Below are 17,362 nucleotides of genomic sequence, written 5' to 3'. Positions count from 1 at the left end.
TGGCAGGGCTGTAGGTGTATGTACTAATATCTGGTCAGCAGAGGTCCTATAATGGTCCCTTTCCATTGATGGATAGAGTACAAGATGTGCAACAAACTGCACAAAGCAGCAATGATCTAGTCAATAATTGTATATATATATATATATATATATATATATATATATATATATATATATATGTATATATATATATATAGTGATAGTAGATATATACATAATGTAGATAGGCGTGCCAAATAAACTGATCTCTCAATGTTATGTTCGAATATTGTATAAACAGACAGGCTTCCTGGTATATGTAATATTTTTTGCACAATTAATTCTTAAATTTTGTGGATCTGATTTACATTAACAGCAACAGATAATGGTACAGAGTTGGCATTGTTGCAGTATGTGGTGCTATTGACTATGTATAATTTGATCAAGTGCAAAACAAAAATCAGATGGGACCAAGAATACGTCTCTGAGGACCCCCACAAAATAACCCACTGTCCTCAGTTTGGAAACTGCATGCTAACTATTTAGAGCAAGGATCATGGTGTCCAACATTGATTCAGAGTCATAGGCATTCCTTTTATAAATATATTTAGGACACTCTGATCAAAGAAGATCAGATCAGAAGACTGAACTGAACTGTTTTGTAAGGCTCAGCGGATCAACCACACACCGGGTGTCGCGTGTCAGTGACCACAGCCTGTTGGAATCTGAGCTGGGGTGGTGGGGGGGTAACCAGTTCGCTGTGCACGGATCAAGTCCTCCACGTTTGCCAGTGATAGCATGTCATTACTGATCACACGAGAAGCTCCAGATAACCGAACAGAGTCGGCAGGTCCAAAGATGCTCCAGAGACGCATACTGTAGGCCCCAACTGCATCTACTGTGCGTAATGACAGCATCAGTGTGCCCTTCAGCTTAGCAGCAGGTCTTTTGAGGAGAGCTTGTATACAGCTGCAAATCCCCAGTAATGGCCATTGACACATAAAGGATTCCAGATCCACTGACAGAGGCAATATTAAGGATACCCATCTTCCTCGTTTCTGTGGATCAAATTTCAACCAGGATTCCCCTCAGGTAAGATAGGTTAGGGGCCTTGGTGTCAGTGCCATTGGAGCAGTGTGCACTGGAGACAAAAGGAGGACTCGGGATACTCAGGAGATATCTGTGCTGAACTGGAGGTCTAAAGAAACTGGGAACAATGTCTCATCAGACAGGTATCCATGGTAAGTACTTATCACTTTCTGTTCAGACTTATCATCTTCCAATCAGGTACAATGGGGTTAACTGTTTTAAAATTTACAGGCTGTTGAAAGGTGTGCTATTGGTCAAATTCGTTTTCAACTGAATAAATTGTCCATCATAGTATGAACATTTTAATCCACTGAAAAACTGTTGCTTCATCTGTAAATGAATATAGTTTCAATTCAATCAATCTTAACCTGTCTCAAGTATGGAGAGATGACGAATTTCATTCAGCAGCACAAACTTCAACATTCTTTCTTATAGCTAGGCTGAGGAATTCTAAAAGATATTATATTATATTAAAATATAATTTCATTCACAATGAAATTGAACAACTCTCGTGAAAGAAGAATTAATAAAAAATCAAATATGTTAGAAAACTACGAACCAAAATCAAAGCTTTACCTCATCCTTGTACATAACTGGGGATATACATGAGTATTAAGAGAATGTTGCAATACATTTATGTGAATGGTAAGACGGTGTAACTGGAGCTCAAGGGCGGAAGCCCTACACTTCATGCATCTCACCTGAACCTACATCATTTATGAACCCTGGCCAAGTGGTTACCATGGTGAAACCATGGCACTGGCTGTCTTGACTTAAAGAAACCTTTAAACAGTATTCATTTCCTTCACTGGTCTAGTCGTCTTTCAATAAGGTGAATCTTAAAACTGGGCACATTGCACAATGAACAGAGCTATTATTTGCCAAACTTTGATAGTAAAAGTGATAACTAAGGTCTCTCAAGCTCACTTCATTGCCAGTAATACATCTGTTCTATTCTTATTAAACTGTATTAAAGGTCATTTCTTTGTTTCAATCCCCAAGGCATGGGTTAAAGAAATACCCCAGGACTTTTCAGCATAATCTTTTTTCATATCTACTGCATCTGTAGCATATGTGCAAATACCACACACAGGAATTTCAAGAAGTTTCTCTGTACTGAAAGTAGAACAGAAAAGTCTAAAGGTAGTTGTGGCATTCTGCCAATAAACAGGATTTCCACAGTAATTCTAGAGAACACCAGATGCTAGTCCATCGCAGGGAGCCACACATTCACACACACACTCACTCACACCTAGGGAGAGTTTAACATAGCCAATCCATCTACTGGCATGTTTTTTGGGAGGTTGGCGGAAATCAGAGAACCCAGAAGAAACCCACGCAGACATGGAGAGAATATGTAAAACTCTACATAGACAGGAGTCTGAGCTCAGGGACCCTGTAAGGCAGCAGCACTACCTGATGCGCCACCACGCTGCCTATAATGAACATTTAATATATGTTAATGTATTAATAATACGGATAATAATACGGATTTAGTGCTTAATTTACAAACGATTTTAAGGAATTTTGTGAAAACCGCCCATAGACTTCCATTGCAAATGAGTTTTGTTTAATTGGCTTTACTGTTTTACTGTAGCTGTAAATTAGGTAACAAAATGCTGGAGTTCTCTGTTAAGTATTGTGCTTAATTCCTTAGAATTGTGTACATACAGTATGTAAGCCAAAAGTAGAAAACCCAATCCATAACTGGTTCCTTTTCCATTACATTTCTAGCGACTGCGGATTTGAGGCAGTTCCTGGTCAAAGCAAGGCAAGGAGCCATCAGAGTCATAAAGATTGTCATAAGGAGTGGTGAGTAAGAGAATTCGTATATTCGTTGCAGATGTATATTACTGCTGTAAATAATGTTCGAAAGTTTAGGAAGTGCAGGAGATTTTTTTTTATATAATTCAATGACTGAGAAACTGAAGAGATTAAATTGACATTATTTGTGTACTGAGGACTTGCCAGAGCATGGCTGAAATATGCAGTGCATGCAGTATGTGATAAAGAATTCATCATACCATACTATTTTGAGACTCAGACTGATAAGCTGCCTATGGGGTGTGTGTGCGTGCATGTGTGCACGCGTGTGTGTGTGTGTGTGTGTATATGTGTTTAGAGCAATTGGTGTTGGGGTCCTACAGAGAGCCCTCTCAGAGCTGGGACCGGGACTATGACCCATGTGTTCTGCCTCTGTTGGATTTGTCGGAGCCATGCTACATCCTGTTCCGTCTGGACACGCAGAACCAGCAGGGCTACGAGTGGCTCTTCATCTCTTGGTCTCCAGATCAGTCGCCTGTAAGCACACACAGATACACACTCAGACACATGCCTATATGTACTGTATGGCACTTTGGTACTCTGATATCACACTCTGCCTGTGTGCTGATTCGCTGCCTGCTGCAGGTGCGATTGAAGATGGTGTATGCTGCCACTCGTGCCACACTGAAAAAGGAGTTTGGTGGAAGTCACATCAAAGATGAACTATTCGGAACCACGCAAGTAGGTAGATGTGTGGAGGCTGTTACACATAATACCGTATTCTGTTACATATGTCATTATTTTAGTGCTTCGCTGTTGACATGTCCTTATTGTCATTACTATTATCCACTGCTATTATTATCATATCCATCCATCCATCCATTAATTCACACAGTGTGAGAATATCTATTAATTTATCCATCCATCCATTTATCTATCCATTCATTTACACAGTGTGGGAATATCTATTAATTTATCCATCCATCCATCCATCCATCCATTTACACAGTGTGAGAATATCTATTAATTTATCCATCCATCCATCCATCCATTTACACAGTGTGAATGAATCTACTAGTGAACCTATTCTCTTAATTTAATTAATATTACTCAAAAGTTCACAAGTCATTAAAGTAAGGAATAAAACACAACAGAGAGTGCAGTTACTGGAAAATAATCAGTGACAAAGTGGTGTGATGTGGCCCAACACAAAGTGGAAAGAAGTTACTACCCCAAAGTTGATTAGTTTCCTGTAACAGCACATCCTACAGTGTTTTATTTCTCATATACATACCACAGAAATTTGGTACTGTTTACGTTTTTTTATTTATTAATGAATGACAGATTCATTAATTTTTTTTATTCAGTCCACGTCACAATGTTAGTTCCTGTTAACGCTTAAGTTTTAACAGCTATTACTGTTCTCTCATTTTCACTTGAAGTTAATAAGACAGAAAATGCAGCTTGTTTCCCAGAAACCGTACAAAGTCTTCTGTCCTGATGACTTTTCCATGGAGGGACAACTTAAAGGAACAGCATTACCTCTGACTGTTACAAGGCACTGACACTCCTTCCAAAAAAAACAACTCCTTAGTGAAAACTTCAAATCAACAATTATACGATTTTCTTTGCTAACTAACAACACATTTTTATCTGTTTATGATTAGATTGAGATTATGTTGAATGTCCTCCATACAAGTCCCTATGCATTAATATAGAAAAGATAACGTATTAGAACGAGCGCATTATTATTATCATTAACTAGTGATTCGCCTTATCGCCGGCACTACTGTCAGAGCCACATGGTTAAAGAACGCTACAATCGCTAATCTCAACCCCTCACCTTTCCCCTAAATGGTTGTAACATTTAAAATAGATCTTGTGAGTTCCTACGAATCTGCAAATGTGAAACCATTTCTGAGTATTTTTAAGTATTAACATTCTGGAGCAGTTCTAACAACTCATCAGATGCTTCCAGGTGGAGAGAAAATGTGCTGGTTTGTAATACTATAATAATAATAATAATAATAATAATAATAATTATAATAATAATAATAATAAATTTTATTTATATAGCACCTTTCCACAGCTAAAGGACACTTTACATTCCAAACTAATATACATAAGGGAAGAACCAAAAAAAAAAAGCAGAAACAGAGAGGAAGACTAAAACAAACAAAAGAGCAACGATACAAATATTTCAGCTGTTAAGGGAAGAGCCAAAGTACCGAAGAAATAAATGTGTTTTAAGTTGTGATTTGAAAGTCGAGATAGAGGTAACATTTCGGAGGTTCTGGAGGAGTCAATTCCAAAGTTTTGGAGCCATGATGGCAAATGATCTACAACCCATTGTGGAGAAGTGGAAACGAGGTACAATGAGTAGGAATGTACCAGAGGACCTGAGAGTCCATCCTGGGATGTAGGGATGGAGGAGCTCAGATAGACAGATCAGATCTGACCTTGCTCTTCTCCACAGGAGGATGTGTGTTTTCAGGGTTACCTTCGCCACATGTCCTCTTCCTCCAGCCCTGGTCCCCTTACTGCAGCTGAGCAGGAGCTCCATCAGATCAAAGCCACGGAGGTGAGCAAGCCAACACTTCATGGTACCTAAACCCTGACATGACCTTCATCTCAAACTGCACTGTAGCTAGCACATGAATGGAGAGGTTTTTGTTTTTTTTTCTTTTTTTCAAACATAATTAATGATAGTTTATTGCTTGAAATGCACCTGACAGGACAAGGTTGTATGGGTAAGTTCTTATTAGTGTGATGTGGTTTAAGATGTGTGAACGTGTGTGTGTGTGTGTGTGTGTGTGTGTGTGCACATGCAATATATGCGTATTTAAAATGACACTATATATTATTTACTTTTTACTTAGGAGGAGCGAAGACGAGTCAGTACTCCGGCTGGGAGAGGAAAGGTAAACTCAACTCTATAATCAGATAAATCGTATAACTTCCCAGCTTCCAGACCAATAAAAGCTCCTGTATCCCACAACAGGGACTGAACTGACCTGGGCACAGAAAAGCATTTCAAAATAAAAAAAACTTCATTGTTAAAGAGAGTGTTTAATGTGATTTTACAATTTAATAATGATCTTTGTGCTACAATGAAAAACATAATTGTTTTTAAAAACGCAACACAATTTTCTAACATTGTTGATAAGAAAAAGGCTACATACTGTATGTGCCAAAGTGCTTCACAAATATCTCACTTTCATAGGGAAATAGCTGCTCATACAACTCTTTACAGAATCAAGCCTATATTTGTTTTATAGCACTGGAAACTTACTTTCTAAAAATATCTTTTTCTCGTTCAACCAATGTAGTTATACTTCCTGATTGTTTTATTGGCACTTATATCACTTGTTGTTGTTGTTGTTGTTTCGGGTGTTCCCGTTAGGGGTCGCCACAGCGGATCGTCCGTCTCCATTATGGAAATCCGGTTTATGGGCCTCATATTTGATTTGGCACAGGTTTTATGCCAGATGCCCTTCCTGACACAACCCTCCCATTTTTTATCCAGGCTTGAGATCAGCACTGAGTGTGCACTAGCTCGTGTGATTCTAGTGACTGGGTTTAGCAGCTGACATGGGGCTCAACCCTGAGTTTAAGAGTCTTGTGCTCTATCAACTGAGCTAGCGGGCACCTGTTGGTGCATATATCATTAAAAAATGATATTAGTGAGCATAAACAGAAAAAATCAGCAAAAGTGATATTTGAGCTAGCTTAAGTTTGTTGGAGTATAAAGCACAGCTAGTTTAGGACAAGACTTTGCTTGCTTTGTTTAGAATTTTATAATTTTCTTTCATTTTTGTTCTGCATAGATCATACCATAAAACCCTCAAACTGTGCTTTTTTAAATGAATTTAACAAATGTTTTTGGTTTTTTTTTTTTTTTTTTTTTTTTTTTTTTTTTTTTTGCAGTGTGGTAGCAAGAACCAGACTATGTTAAACTTCAAGTAATGAATTTTTCTATTTTTGCAGAAATATTTAGAAAATTTTAATTAGGCAAAGAGGATAATTTAACAATTATTTTTTTACACTTGATATCAAATGATTGAGGTGATGTCCACTTACATTACCAGTATTTCACATTGAGGGCACACAGCTTTACAATACAGCTTTAATGGCAAGTTGAGCCTGCTTCACATGATGATAATGGTGGCTGTGTGTGTGTGTGTGTCCCTGTCTCTGCCTCTGTATGTGTATTTTCTAACTGGAAGACACAGATAAGTGTGGAGAGTAAGCCTCTGAATCTGCAGGGCTTAGCGTTCCCATTACAGGAGGAAGCTAAACGAGCTTTACAGCTACTCAAACAAAGGCGCATCAACTACATCCAGCTTGTGAGTCCCACCCAAACACACACACACACTTAGATATGTACAAGAATGCAAAGATTAAACAGTGACACTTCATACATTTCAGCGTTAAGGAGTGTCATACACTTCCTTCACACATTCTGACCTTTGTGTTATCATTGTTTGTGCGTGTGTGTGCATGTGTGTGTATTCTCAGAGGCTGGACACTGAGAGAGAGACAATTGAGCTGGTCCATACCAATCCTACAGAGATTCGTGAGCTGCCGGCCCGAATCCCTGCTGATGCTCCTCGCTATCACTTCTTCCTGTATAAACACTCGTATCAGGGCCAGAGTGTGGAGGCTGTGGGTCAGTCCCCAGGCTTTTCTGCTGATTTCCCACTACTTTCTTTGTGCACATATCATTCTACATTTGCTTCTATCTAAAGTGAATGGAGGAAGCCTCTCCCATCTGTTTGGTGGTCTGGGAAAACCCTTTGGATTGTCGCTGGAGCAAACAGCCAAAAAGAAAAGATGAAAAATGCCAAAATAGGCAAAATAGGCTGTGCAATGACACTGTATCTGTTTAGTGCTCTGAATTGGGGGTGTCCTAAACTGGAAGTTTTTACCTCAATCTCAGCTACATCACTCGACTTCATAATTGGTCACAACTAAAGTCATGTATCTCATGTTAATGTACATGGTCTATCTTTGTCCTGTGAAAATCATACCTGACCCCTCGCTTGCAGCTGTGTAAAACTAAAAATTGCTTGCTTGTGCAACTTTTTTGTTGCATCCTGCAGGATCCCAGTCCCAATACACACCTTCGGATCAAATGAAATAAATAAATAAATAAATAAATAAATCTTCGTATCTTGTTGGTATCTACTTGTATCCATTTAGAACACATCCCATTACATCTCTATGGCAAAAAATTGGGTCTTTCATGCCTAACATACAACATAAATATATTTAACCAAAACATGGATTAAAATTTAAATTAAAATTTTTTACTTTTTTACCTTACTTTGGCTGTCTGCCTGCAAAAATCATGTTGGGTAAGGAGCCAGTTTAACAAGCACAGTGGTAAAAGCCAACAGCCTGCCTAAAGATGTTGAAAACCTTGCTAGCTAAGTGTGATTTCCTCACACAGCGAATTTCATGCTTTCAACAGGTTGTTGGATAGCTGTGTGTTGTAATGAAATGGGCATAAGACTTAACAGTTCATTTTGTAATCCACTGTAATCCAAATGTCTGTCATGCTCCTGTCATGCTCCTAAATGCGATATTCTGCAAATGCTGTAACTTGTAGCTGTAGATACTTGCAAAAGCTTCAGTTCAGGAAGCTCTGTAGTTTCAGAACTATGTATAGTAGCAAATGTCAAATTTTCACCTTGTGAAGGGATTTCCCAGACTGCTACACAAGCTTGTACTCTCTTATTTCTTTTACACTGATGTGCTGCTAGTGCTGGTACTTTAGGTTTTAGTACAAATCCTTTTTACAATCAGACAGAGGAGCTTTCTGATGAACCATTCGAAGTCCTTCATACCACGCAAAATGAGACACAGAGCAGTGTATCTGCCATTCAGTATTTTTATAGATGCAAGTAAAATGGTCATTTCTTTATCAAAGAAATTAATCCATCATTGCAGCATAGATTGTGCCATTTTTAAACAAGCTTTTTTTTTAAGATCATCTCTTATTGTAATTTCAGTCGTGTAATTTTAATTGACATTTCAGACCTGCACCAAAATGCGTCTGGAAGCAGTCAACCAAAACATATCTGCTTATCAGTGAAAAAGGTTCATTGTTTGTTAACATCTTGTTTGTTCCGGTCCAACCTGATCTGCTGCAAAAACACAGGAAATGAAAAGTAATTTCACTGAACTTTATATGAATGTAATTGTAAGAAAAGCTTCGACTGCTGCCCAACTCTGTGTTTTTAAACCTAATTTCTGTCCATTGTATAAGTGATTGCCACAATTTTCTGTAACGAGGAAAGAATAGAGAGATACAGGGGCAGTTTTTGACTTTCATTTGAAGTGAGTTTTGAGTGAACAGGTTTTGCATCCTTTTCATAGTACTGGGAAATGTGTTGAAATGATTGCTTGTGTGTGTGATAAACACCCACACTACAGAGGCAGTCGATAGACATTAAACACGCTGGTATGGTTTTTTTTTTTAACAGGACAGTACTTTTCTAGTCTATCTGTTATGGCTGATACTCTGGTCTAGTAATTCTACACAAATTCCTAGATTTAATCTAAGCTAAAGATGACAGTACACATACACAGCATGTCAGGTGTCGCGAAATACATCCTGTAATGCAGAAGAGAGGTTATACTTTAACATTCTTATATCATCAAGCATTAATGTAAAGACTAGTCGTTTCCTTGAAGTGGTTTAACTATTAACATATCGTAGATTTCTCTTTCTCACTCTCTGTGCCTGCGTTTTGTGCGATTTTAGTATTCATCTACTCCATGCCTGGGTACAGCTGTAGCATCAAGGAGCGGATGCTCTACTCCAGCTGTAAGAACCGGCTGCTGGAGGAGGTGGAGAGGGATTACTGCATAGAGATCAGTAAGAAGGTAATCAGGAATTAGGTCATCCATTATCAGTGTTTATAATCCCTTTTTGAGTACAGTGGTCTGTATACGCCAAAGGTAACGTCCCAGGCAGTAGGTAACAGGGTGCTAATGCATCCTGGAAAAACTGGAAAACCTGGAAATTTATAGACCTGTTTTCCAGTCATGGAAAACACCGGGAAAATGAGAAAATGTCCTGGAAAAGTGTAAAGTTGAGCTACTAGGTCACTAATAACTAACTACATCACTATGTCACTAATAATGACAAACCGTATATTTTATGAACAAAATACTTGTATTGCTTTATAACTGATTAAATTTAAAAATAAATATTATTACTATTAATAACACCACCAACAATAATAATAGTCAATATTATTATTATTATTATTAGTAGTAGTAGTAGTAGTAGTAGTTTGTTTATATTCATTATTATTTCTTTTATTTTATTATTATACCAGGAGAATCCCAGTGAGGAGAATCTAGTACATTTGAGATGTTTGTACAGGTTTAGGTGTCAAATTGTTGTTTTAATATTTTTATACAATAAAAGGTCATTTGAACTAAGTTTAACTCACCTATTTAATGTTTAATCCTTTAAATAAACACACTTCAACACTGAGCATGTCGGCTAAGATAACTTTTCATGAGAAGCAGCTATCCTGCGTATGAGTCATGGAACAAATCTTGGAAAGTGATTTCCAAGAAAGAGTGACGACTCTAATTATGGAGCACATTGTTTTTGTGAATAAGACTCCCTTATGTGCAGGCTTTGCTGTACTGGTTTCTGGGTTAGAACTGATTTTAGGAGCTGATAAAAATACTAAAATACTACATGAAATCTTTCCAGTCATTTTACATTTTTATTTGTGTTTGTGTTTCTAAAGATGGAAATAGACAGTGGAGAAGGCTTAACAGAAGAGTACCTATATGAAGAAGTTCACCCTAAGCCACAGGCCCTGAAACAAGCCTTTGCCAAGCCAAAGGGCCCTACAGGGAAACGGGGGGTAACAAGCGTCTGATCAAGGGAGTAGGGGAGAACGGCGAAGAGAGCTAGAACAAAGCTGCGTGAACTGAGACGAAGCCTCCAGAAACGCTCACCTGGAACCTGCTGTCTGACTTCTCTTTCCGTTGTTCTGCCTTCATTAACACTCATGTGTTCTTGCTAAAAGTTCTGACACCCACTGTAATCACAAGGCCACAAATATTAAACAAAACCCTCTGATTATTTTGCATAATATTCAAATAAAACTTGTTTCTGTACATTTAATCTCCAGTCTGCAGTCTGCTTTGTCTGGATTCCGAGAAAGAAAGGTCACGCAAGTACATGCTAAGCCTTTAAGCTCTTTATGAATTAAAAAGAAGCAGGGAGTCTGTGAAAAGCGACAGACGTTAACTACAAAAACTGAAATGCATAGTTTATACAGTCATCATTAATCAACACGCAAAGAACACAAGCTTTGTGAAGCACACTGACTGATCATCTCCTAAAGCAATAGAACATACAATGTCACAAAAAAAGGTACCAGACTGTACTTTTCCTTGTTACTGGGAAGGTACCATTAAGGGGACATGTTTTGTAGAATTACCACGTATCTGTTACCTAGAAAAGTGCATGTGCTGGACCCGTGGTCCTTAATGCAAAACACTACAGCTGAATAGGGCCATTTCGAAGCAATAGATAACACAATCAGACACAAACAGACTAACACAATCAGATCTGATATTCTTATTATTGGAGTATTGGAACTTTTTTTTTTAATTGCATTTTGTGTTTATGCAAATGAGACTTCATCTAATTAAATTTCATCTAATAAAAAAATATATAGCAATACGACAAAAATATAGTCTTTGGATGACGTTAGGATTAAAATGTTTTTTTTAACTGTGATGACACTCTTAAGAGAAAGACATTTACAGAACAGTTTATTGAAAAATCATGTCTTTACTGTTTAACAAAACAATACGAAAAAAAAAACACCATGGGCTTTCATAAAAATGTTTCTCTGTAATATCCTAAATAGGAATAGGAACGAACATATAAAATTCCTGTCAACCACAAACAGGAATCTGAGGATACAGTGAGTACAAGCTCACCAAAACTGGAAAAAATGTGGAAAACACTGCCGATGCCTTACTGTGTGTACTGTGTGTAGCCTCGGATTCCTCTTCTTGCCTGAAAGGAGTGGAACCTGATGTGGATTTCTGCTAGCGTAGCCCATTCCACCTCAAGATTTGACATGTTGTGCTTTCTGAGATGCTTTTCTGCTCAGCACGGCTGTAACGAGTGGTTATTTGAGTTACCAAAGCCTTCCTGTCAACTCGAACCAGTCTGGCGTTCTCCTCCGTCCTCTCTCAACAACAACCTGTTTCCACCTGCAGACCCTTCGCTCACAGGATGTTTTTTGTTTTTCGTATGTTCTATGGTCTAGAGATGGCTGTGTGTGAACATAATGCAAATATTAACTGAAGCTTTTAACCTGTATCTGCCTGATTGTGCCATGTACTGCTGCTTCTACGTGGCTGGTGAGTGTGTGTATCAGGAAACGAGCTTTTCATGGATAGTTGATATTACACAATGAGCTGCTAGGTTTAACAGAATGGACATGATAGCATAAAAACAGTGAAATAAACAAGTTGATAAGGTTTAAGAGAAGAATGTCAGAGAAGATTTGATACAAACATCTGAAAAATGGTTGAGCAAAATTACTGTAGTGTCTTGTGTTGTAGGTCCAACTAGGCTCTGTTTCCAGGCATGACATTCATACAACAAGTAGGCCACAAATCACAAACTGCTTCCTTGATGATACCACTACAGACGTTTGTGAGCGTGTACAGGCTTGTATTCTAACACGCCGGCTGCCAAACAGGATGAGTGTTTTGATACACTCTTTAGTGCGGATAATATGTAGTTTAGGACGTACCCATTCCGAGTGACTGGTACAGCTTTCCTGGAAAGCCTCTTACCAGGAAAAGTGCTCGGCTCCGCGTTTACTGGCGCGCTCACAGAGCGGAGGACCAATCAGAGCGCGCCGGTGAGGTCGCGAGCGCAGTTCCGTGAAACGCGCTGCGCAGGCAGACGCTCCTCCACAAAAGCCGTTTCTCGGAAAGCGTTTCCCGGTGCTCTTCTTTCCCAAAGACGCTGAGCACTTCTCACGTTCGGGGAGCTCTTCAGACGGAGCGACGTGTGCTTGTACTGCTGACTAGCTGAGCGCGTGAATTGGTGCACCGGTTGGTCGCCATTACACCAGTGAAGGATGTCAGCTTTGACTTGGACTGTTGTTTGTGTAATTCAGCATCTTTAAAGCGGTAAAAAAAAAAATTCTCATCACCCACCGGGGATAGAACAGTTCCCAATTAATTCGGGATGCTCGTGTGTGTGCAAAGGTAAGAACTTTTTAAAAAAAAATAAATAAAATAGTAACCCATATGTGTGTGTGTGTGTGTGTGTGTGTGTATATATATATATATATATATATATATATATATATGTTTGTATGTATGTATGTATGTATGGATAGATAGATAGGTATAGATATAGGTTATAATATTATATATTATTATACAAGATAACAACTCCATACAGCCACAAAGAAACTTAACATCTGGAGAAAATCAATTCAAAAATTTTATTTTTTATTTACATTATATCATAATTCCATTATATCCACATTCCAGTATCACAAAGACAAGCTCAGTTCTCTTCTTGGTTAATGGTAGACCAATATATTCTTAATGATTAATGGTGCATTTCACTTTTACACTTTCACACATAGGAATAAGAACATTTTGTCCCCAGCTGAGACAAGGGAGGAAATACAACTCTATAATTATTACCACAAAAAATAAATAAATAAATAAATAAATAGAAATCGTAACCACACCCTTTGTACAGTCTAATTTCTTAAAAGTTTTCTACAGTCTGGTTTTTTTAAAAGTTTCCTTCAGTCTCATTTCTTAAAAGTTTTCTACGGTCTGATATCTTAAAAGTTTTCTACAATCTCATTTCTTAAAAGTTTCCTTCAGTGTCACCTAATATTTTGTTTTACTCTTCACAGTGTAAATTGATATTTTGTTTTTAGTCCATGCCTAAAGAAACTATCATTTTTCTGTTCTCCTTACTGCTTTATCCCTCCTACTGTAATTCTTATCACATTTCAAGGCCTGTTTTTATCAAGTCTAGCTGTATTCCTGGAAAGGTTCATAAATAAAAACAACAGCTAGCACCATGGTAGTGTTAAAGTGATTAGAGATAGTGTTTACAGCTACATTTTTTTGGGGAGCGTCATAAGATATGTCCTTCGCTGTAGATAGGGCCAGGAATAAACTGCATCACGTCTCACTTGATAAGTGAGGCCCAACATTCAGGGCAGCTCTTCAGACATATGACAGTAAGTGTTACACTGATCGAGATGGATAGAACCTTTACATAGGTGCTTAGTTCAATTCAATTTTATTCTATTTTATTTGCATAGCACTTTAACAATATTACCACAAATTTCTTTCTTTCTTTCTTTCTTTCTTTCCTTCTTTCTTTTGGTGCAACCGAAATTACATTTATGTGTAATCATTGAAGAAGATGCTTCTATCCATTTCCTAATATGGTAGAAAGCAAGCATAGAGCTGAGCAGTTTAGGGATAATGGCCTTCCTTGTACAACTTTCCAGACAAAAGTGCAGAAACTTGAACTACTACTGCCTAATAATAGTGACGAACAAAACACTGTATGGAAAATTCTCCCACTATGAAGATCTAATCAAACAAGAATAGGGTGTAACATGACATTATAGACTAGCTATGAGAAGAATGTTGCTTGTGTAACCTTAGGCAAGCATGTTGTTAGTTCATTCTCAAGGTTTAACACATGGTTGTATGGTGTTCACATCAAACCAACTTATGGTCCTTTCTAGTCCATTTGTAAATAAAAGATTCATCTTTCCTAATAGGATTCCAATCCCACCTTCAGCGATGGTTACTGGAGAGATGAGAGTTACAGACAATGCAGAAGTATCAGAAAGTCCCTGTAACCAGCCGGTCTCGGTTTCTGCTCAGCCGTGGGACTCGTTCGAAAACCTGCGATGCATCCACGTTACATTTCAGCACCTGAATGCCTCAGGTACAGCACAACCAGGCTTGTACTCATCCTCATGGCCACCTTCTCTTTTTCAGAATCAGTTGAATTTACATTTACATTAGATTTGGCAGACACCCTTATCCAGAGCGACTTAAGAAGTGCTTTTGAAGTTTCTATCAATAAATAGATCCTTAGAACATAAATAACATAAATAAGTAAGATTATAGTATTGTTAGCAGCCTTTTCCTAGATCCCACATTTTCACATATTTAAGTCTATATTTAAGGATCACAAACATATACTGGTTAATTAGTTCCCTGCAAACATAGTATTAATGTTTTATCTTTAATTTCTAGTTTTCTCACCAGCTAGTTTTTTTTAGCTTGGTTAATCACAGTTCTCAAGCACATTTGGTTGAATTAACCCATTGTATGATTTTTGGCCAGATTTTGCAGTCACAAACAAAAATTGCACGTTGTAAGACTTCTTTGGTCATGATTTGCGATCAGAGATCTTAGAACACATAAAGTGAAATGCTCACTGGCGGCCAATTTAGTGCCATTGCAACCAGAGACACGACAAAGTTCTAGTAGTGTCTCAATTTTTTTTTTTTAAATCTCAGTGTGAGACCGGTGCTATAACTCTTGTCCAATAGGAGGACGGCATAGGACTCACGGGACAGCTACAAATACGGTAGTGGCAATGACGAAATGTAAACAAAACGTTATCTCACGGTCTGTTATACAGTTCAGCCAATATTTTATTGAGATCATCTTGGACAGTGTGACAAGTAATAATCATTAAAGACAGAGTCTAAAACCAGCTTTAGGCAGGTTAATAGATAAACAGTGGCTCTAGAGCTCATGACAAAGTCCTCTCAGTGGTGTACCCTCAGTACCCTTTCTTGCAAATTTTGTTGCATTTTTCCAGGTCTAATCTACATTGTTACCACTAACCTATTCCTTTGCATCGTTGTAAGACTTCAAAATAGTTTTCATTGTTTTTCAGGCTGGTACTGGGGGAACATTTCAGCCAGCCAGGCTGGAGACGCTCTGGCAGGCACAGCAGAGGGCACGTTCCTCGTGCGCGACAGCAGCCACACACACTACTTCTTCACCCTCTCTGTGAAGACGAACAGAGGCCCCACCAACGTCCGCATCGAGTACAGTGGCAACCGCTTCCGCCTGGACTACAGTTCTGGCACCTGTCCTCGGGTGATGTCCTTCCCCACTGTGTCCGATCTGGTGCAGCACTACGTGGGCACCAGCAGGAGAAAGGCGAGAGCTAAGCCAGAGGAAGATACTTCAGCAGCACTGAAGGACAATGCAGTTCTGCTGAAGCTCAGGCAGCCTCTGTATAAACCCAAAACCTTCCCCACGTTACAGCACTTGGTCCGCCTCACCATAAACAGACACACAAACTGCCCAGAACAGCTGCCCCTACCACGTCTTCTGCTGCTCTACTTACAGAGCTACCCCTTCAAAGTATAACACTGACATCATGCTTAGATTGGGTTCAGAAGGCAAAATGTACTGCATATAGTGTCTCTTCTCCTGAAAGAGAACACTGGATAAGCATTTAAATGACGCAGCAGCTGTGTGCAATAGGACTGTGGGTGCTGCTAAAGATTGGCACCGAATCCCAAAGTGCACACTGAGAAGTGTGTTGTGACATTCAGGCCTGAGGCCAGTGAATGAAAGCTGAACTGAGAATAATTAGTTCTGAGACAGAAAGCACTTATTTGAATATTACAAAATTGAGTCTAAATATTTAGTGACCACATAATCGTTCACATTCAAAACATGTATTGGAGTATATCACAAACCAAACCTCAACTATCAGTACTGAGATCTATTACATGACTCACCATGGCAAATATCTGATGTATTTAATTGTGTGCCAAACACTTATCTGGATTTCCAAATAAGTATTGTGAGGGCAGTTATGAAGGGCCGGGGTGTGAGAGCAAAATTTCATGCACACTCTCAGAGACAATGACAGTTATAGAAAGTGAGTGACTTTCGATTAGCAGGTCAGTAGGCCCTGCCTTTGTTCTGTCTGCCTGTGAATCACAGGCTAGTAATGAGGAGCTACTTCCTGCATCCTGTTTACAAATGAACAAAATTTGTTCAGCTCAAAGTTCCTGTATGTATTACTGTCTGTACACCTTTTCAGTTTTTAGTAAAATATTTCAATGAAACTTTGCATTTTGTTCATCAAAACAGGAAAAAAAGATCTTATATGACAAGTTCCTATACTAATTTATTAATATATACTAATATATTTTCTTTACATTTTACCTTTTGGAAGGTGTGGTTTTTTTTTTTTGTTCATGTTTTTACATCTTTTATAACCCTGTTTACGAGCTGGTAGTGTAATCTATAAGCCTGCTCTTGAAAGTAGGTCAACTCAGTATGTCCTGACACATCACTGGAATCAGACACTGATGACATCATTCAACATTTCCAAGTACACTTAGATTTTATCAACTGCTATCAACTGCTACTTTCTTAGAGTTCAGTGGTGGTTTAGATATATGCATGTTTTCAATAAAACATTGAAATTACA

General features: G+C 38.4%; 2 protein-coding genes across 2 annotated transcripts; both read left to right on the top strand.

Moving 5' to 3' along the window:
• The first annotated feature begins 249 nt into the window (after positions 1-249).
• twf2b (twinfilin actin-binding protein 2b) lies at positions 250-10,990 on the top strand. Its single transcript, XM_026935218.3, is given in 11 exon segments — positions 250-1,220; positions 2,803-2,880; positions 3,191-3,369; positions 3,478-3,573; positions 5,309-5,413; positions 5,712-5,753; positions 7,059-7,178; positions 7,351-7,501; positions 9,602-9,723; positions 10,608-10,724; positions 10,727-10,990. Coding segments are annotated over 11 exon segments (1,086 nt in total). The 5' UTR covers positions 250-1,195; the 3' UTR covers positions 10,778-10,990.
• Positions 10,991-12,690: 1,700 nt separating this feature from the next.
• Positions 12,691-17,362, top strand: LOC113539429 (cytokine-inducible SH2-containing protein). The gene is made up of 3 exons (XM_026935168.3): positions 12,691-13,107; positions 14,667-14,836; positions 15,803-17,362. The coding sequence occupies exons 1-3, from the start codon at positions 13,088-13,090 to the stop codon at positions 16,282-16,284; spliced, it is 672 nt and encodes a 223-aa protein (XP_026790969.1). The 5' UTR covers positions 12,691-13,087; the 3' UTR covers positions 16,285-17,362.

The sequence above is a fragment of the Pangasianodon hypophthalmus genome, chromosome 20 (genome assembly GCF_027358585.1).
Source record: "Pangasianodon hypophthalmus isolate fPanHyp1 chromosome 20, fPanHyp1.pri, whole genome shotgun sequence".
In the NCBI taxonomy this organism is placed as follows: Eukaryota; Metazoa; Chordata; class Actinopteri; order Siluriformes; family Pangasiidae; genus Pangasianodon; species Pangasianodon hypophthalmus.
The sequence above is the reverse complement of the archived record's forward strand: the minus strand, read 5'-3'. Positions and strand labels throughout refer to the sequence as shown.

Bases quoted from the DNA above. Each gene is read 5' to 3' on its own strand.
- LOC113539429 (XM_026935168.3), top strand. From the start codon at position 13,088: ATGCTCGTGTGTGTGCAAAG. The intron at 13,108-14,666 runs GTAAGAACTTTT...CTTTCCTAATAG, and splicing joins ATGCTCGTGTGTGTGCAAAG to GATTCCAATCCCACCTTCAG. The intron at 14,837-15,802 runs GTACAGCACAAC...ATTGTTTTTCAG, and splicing joins TCAGCACCTGAATGCCTCAG to GCTGGTACTGGGGGAACATT.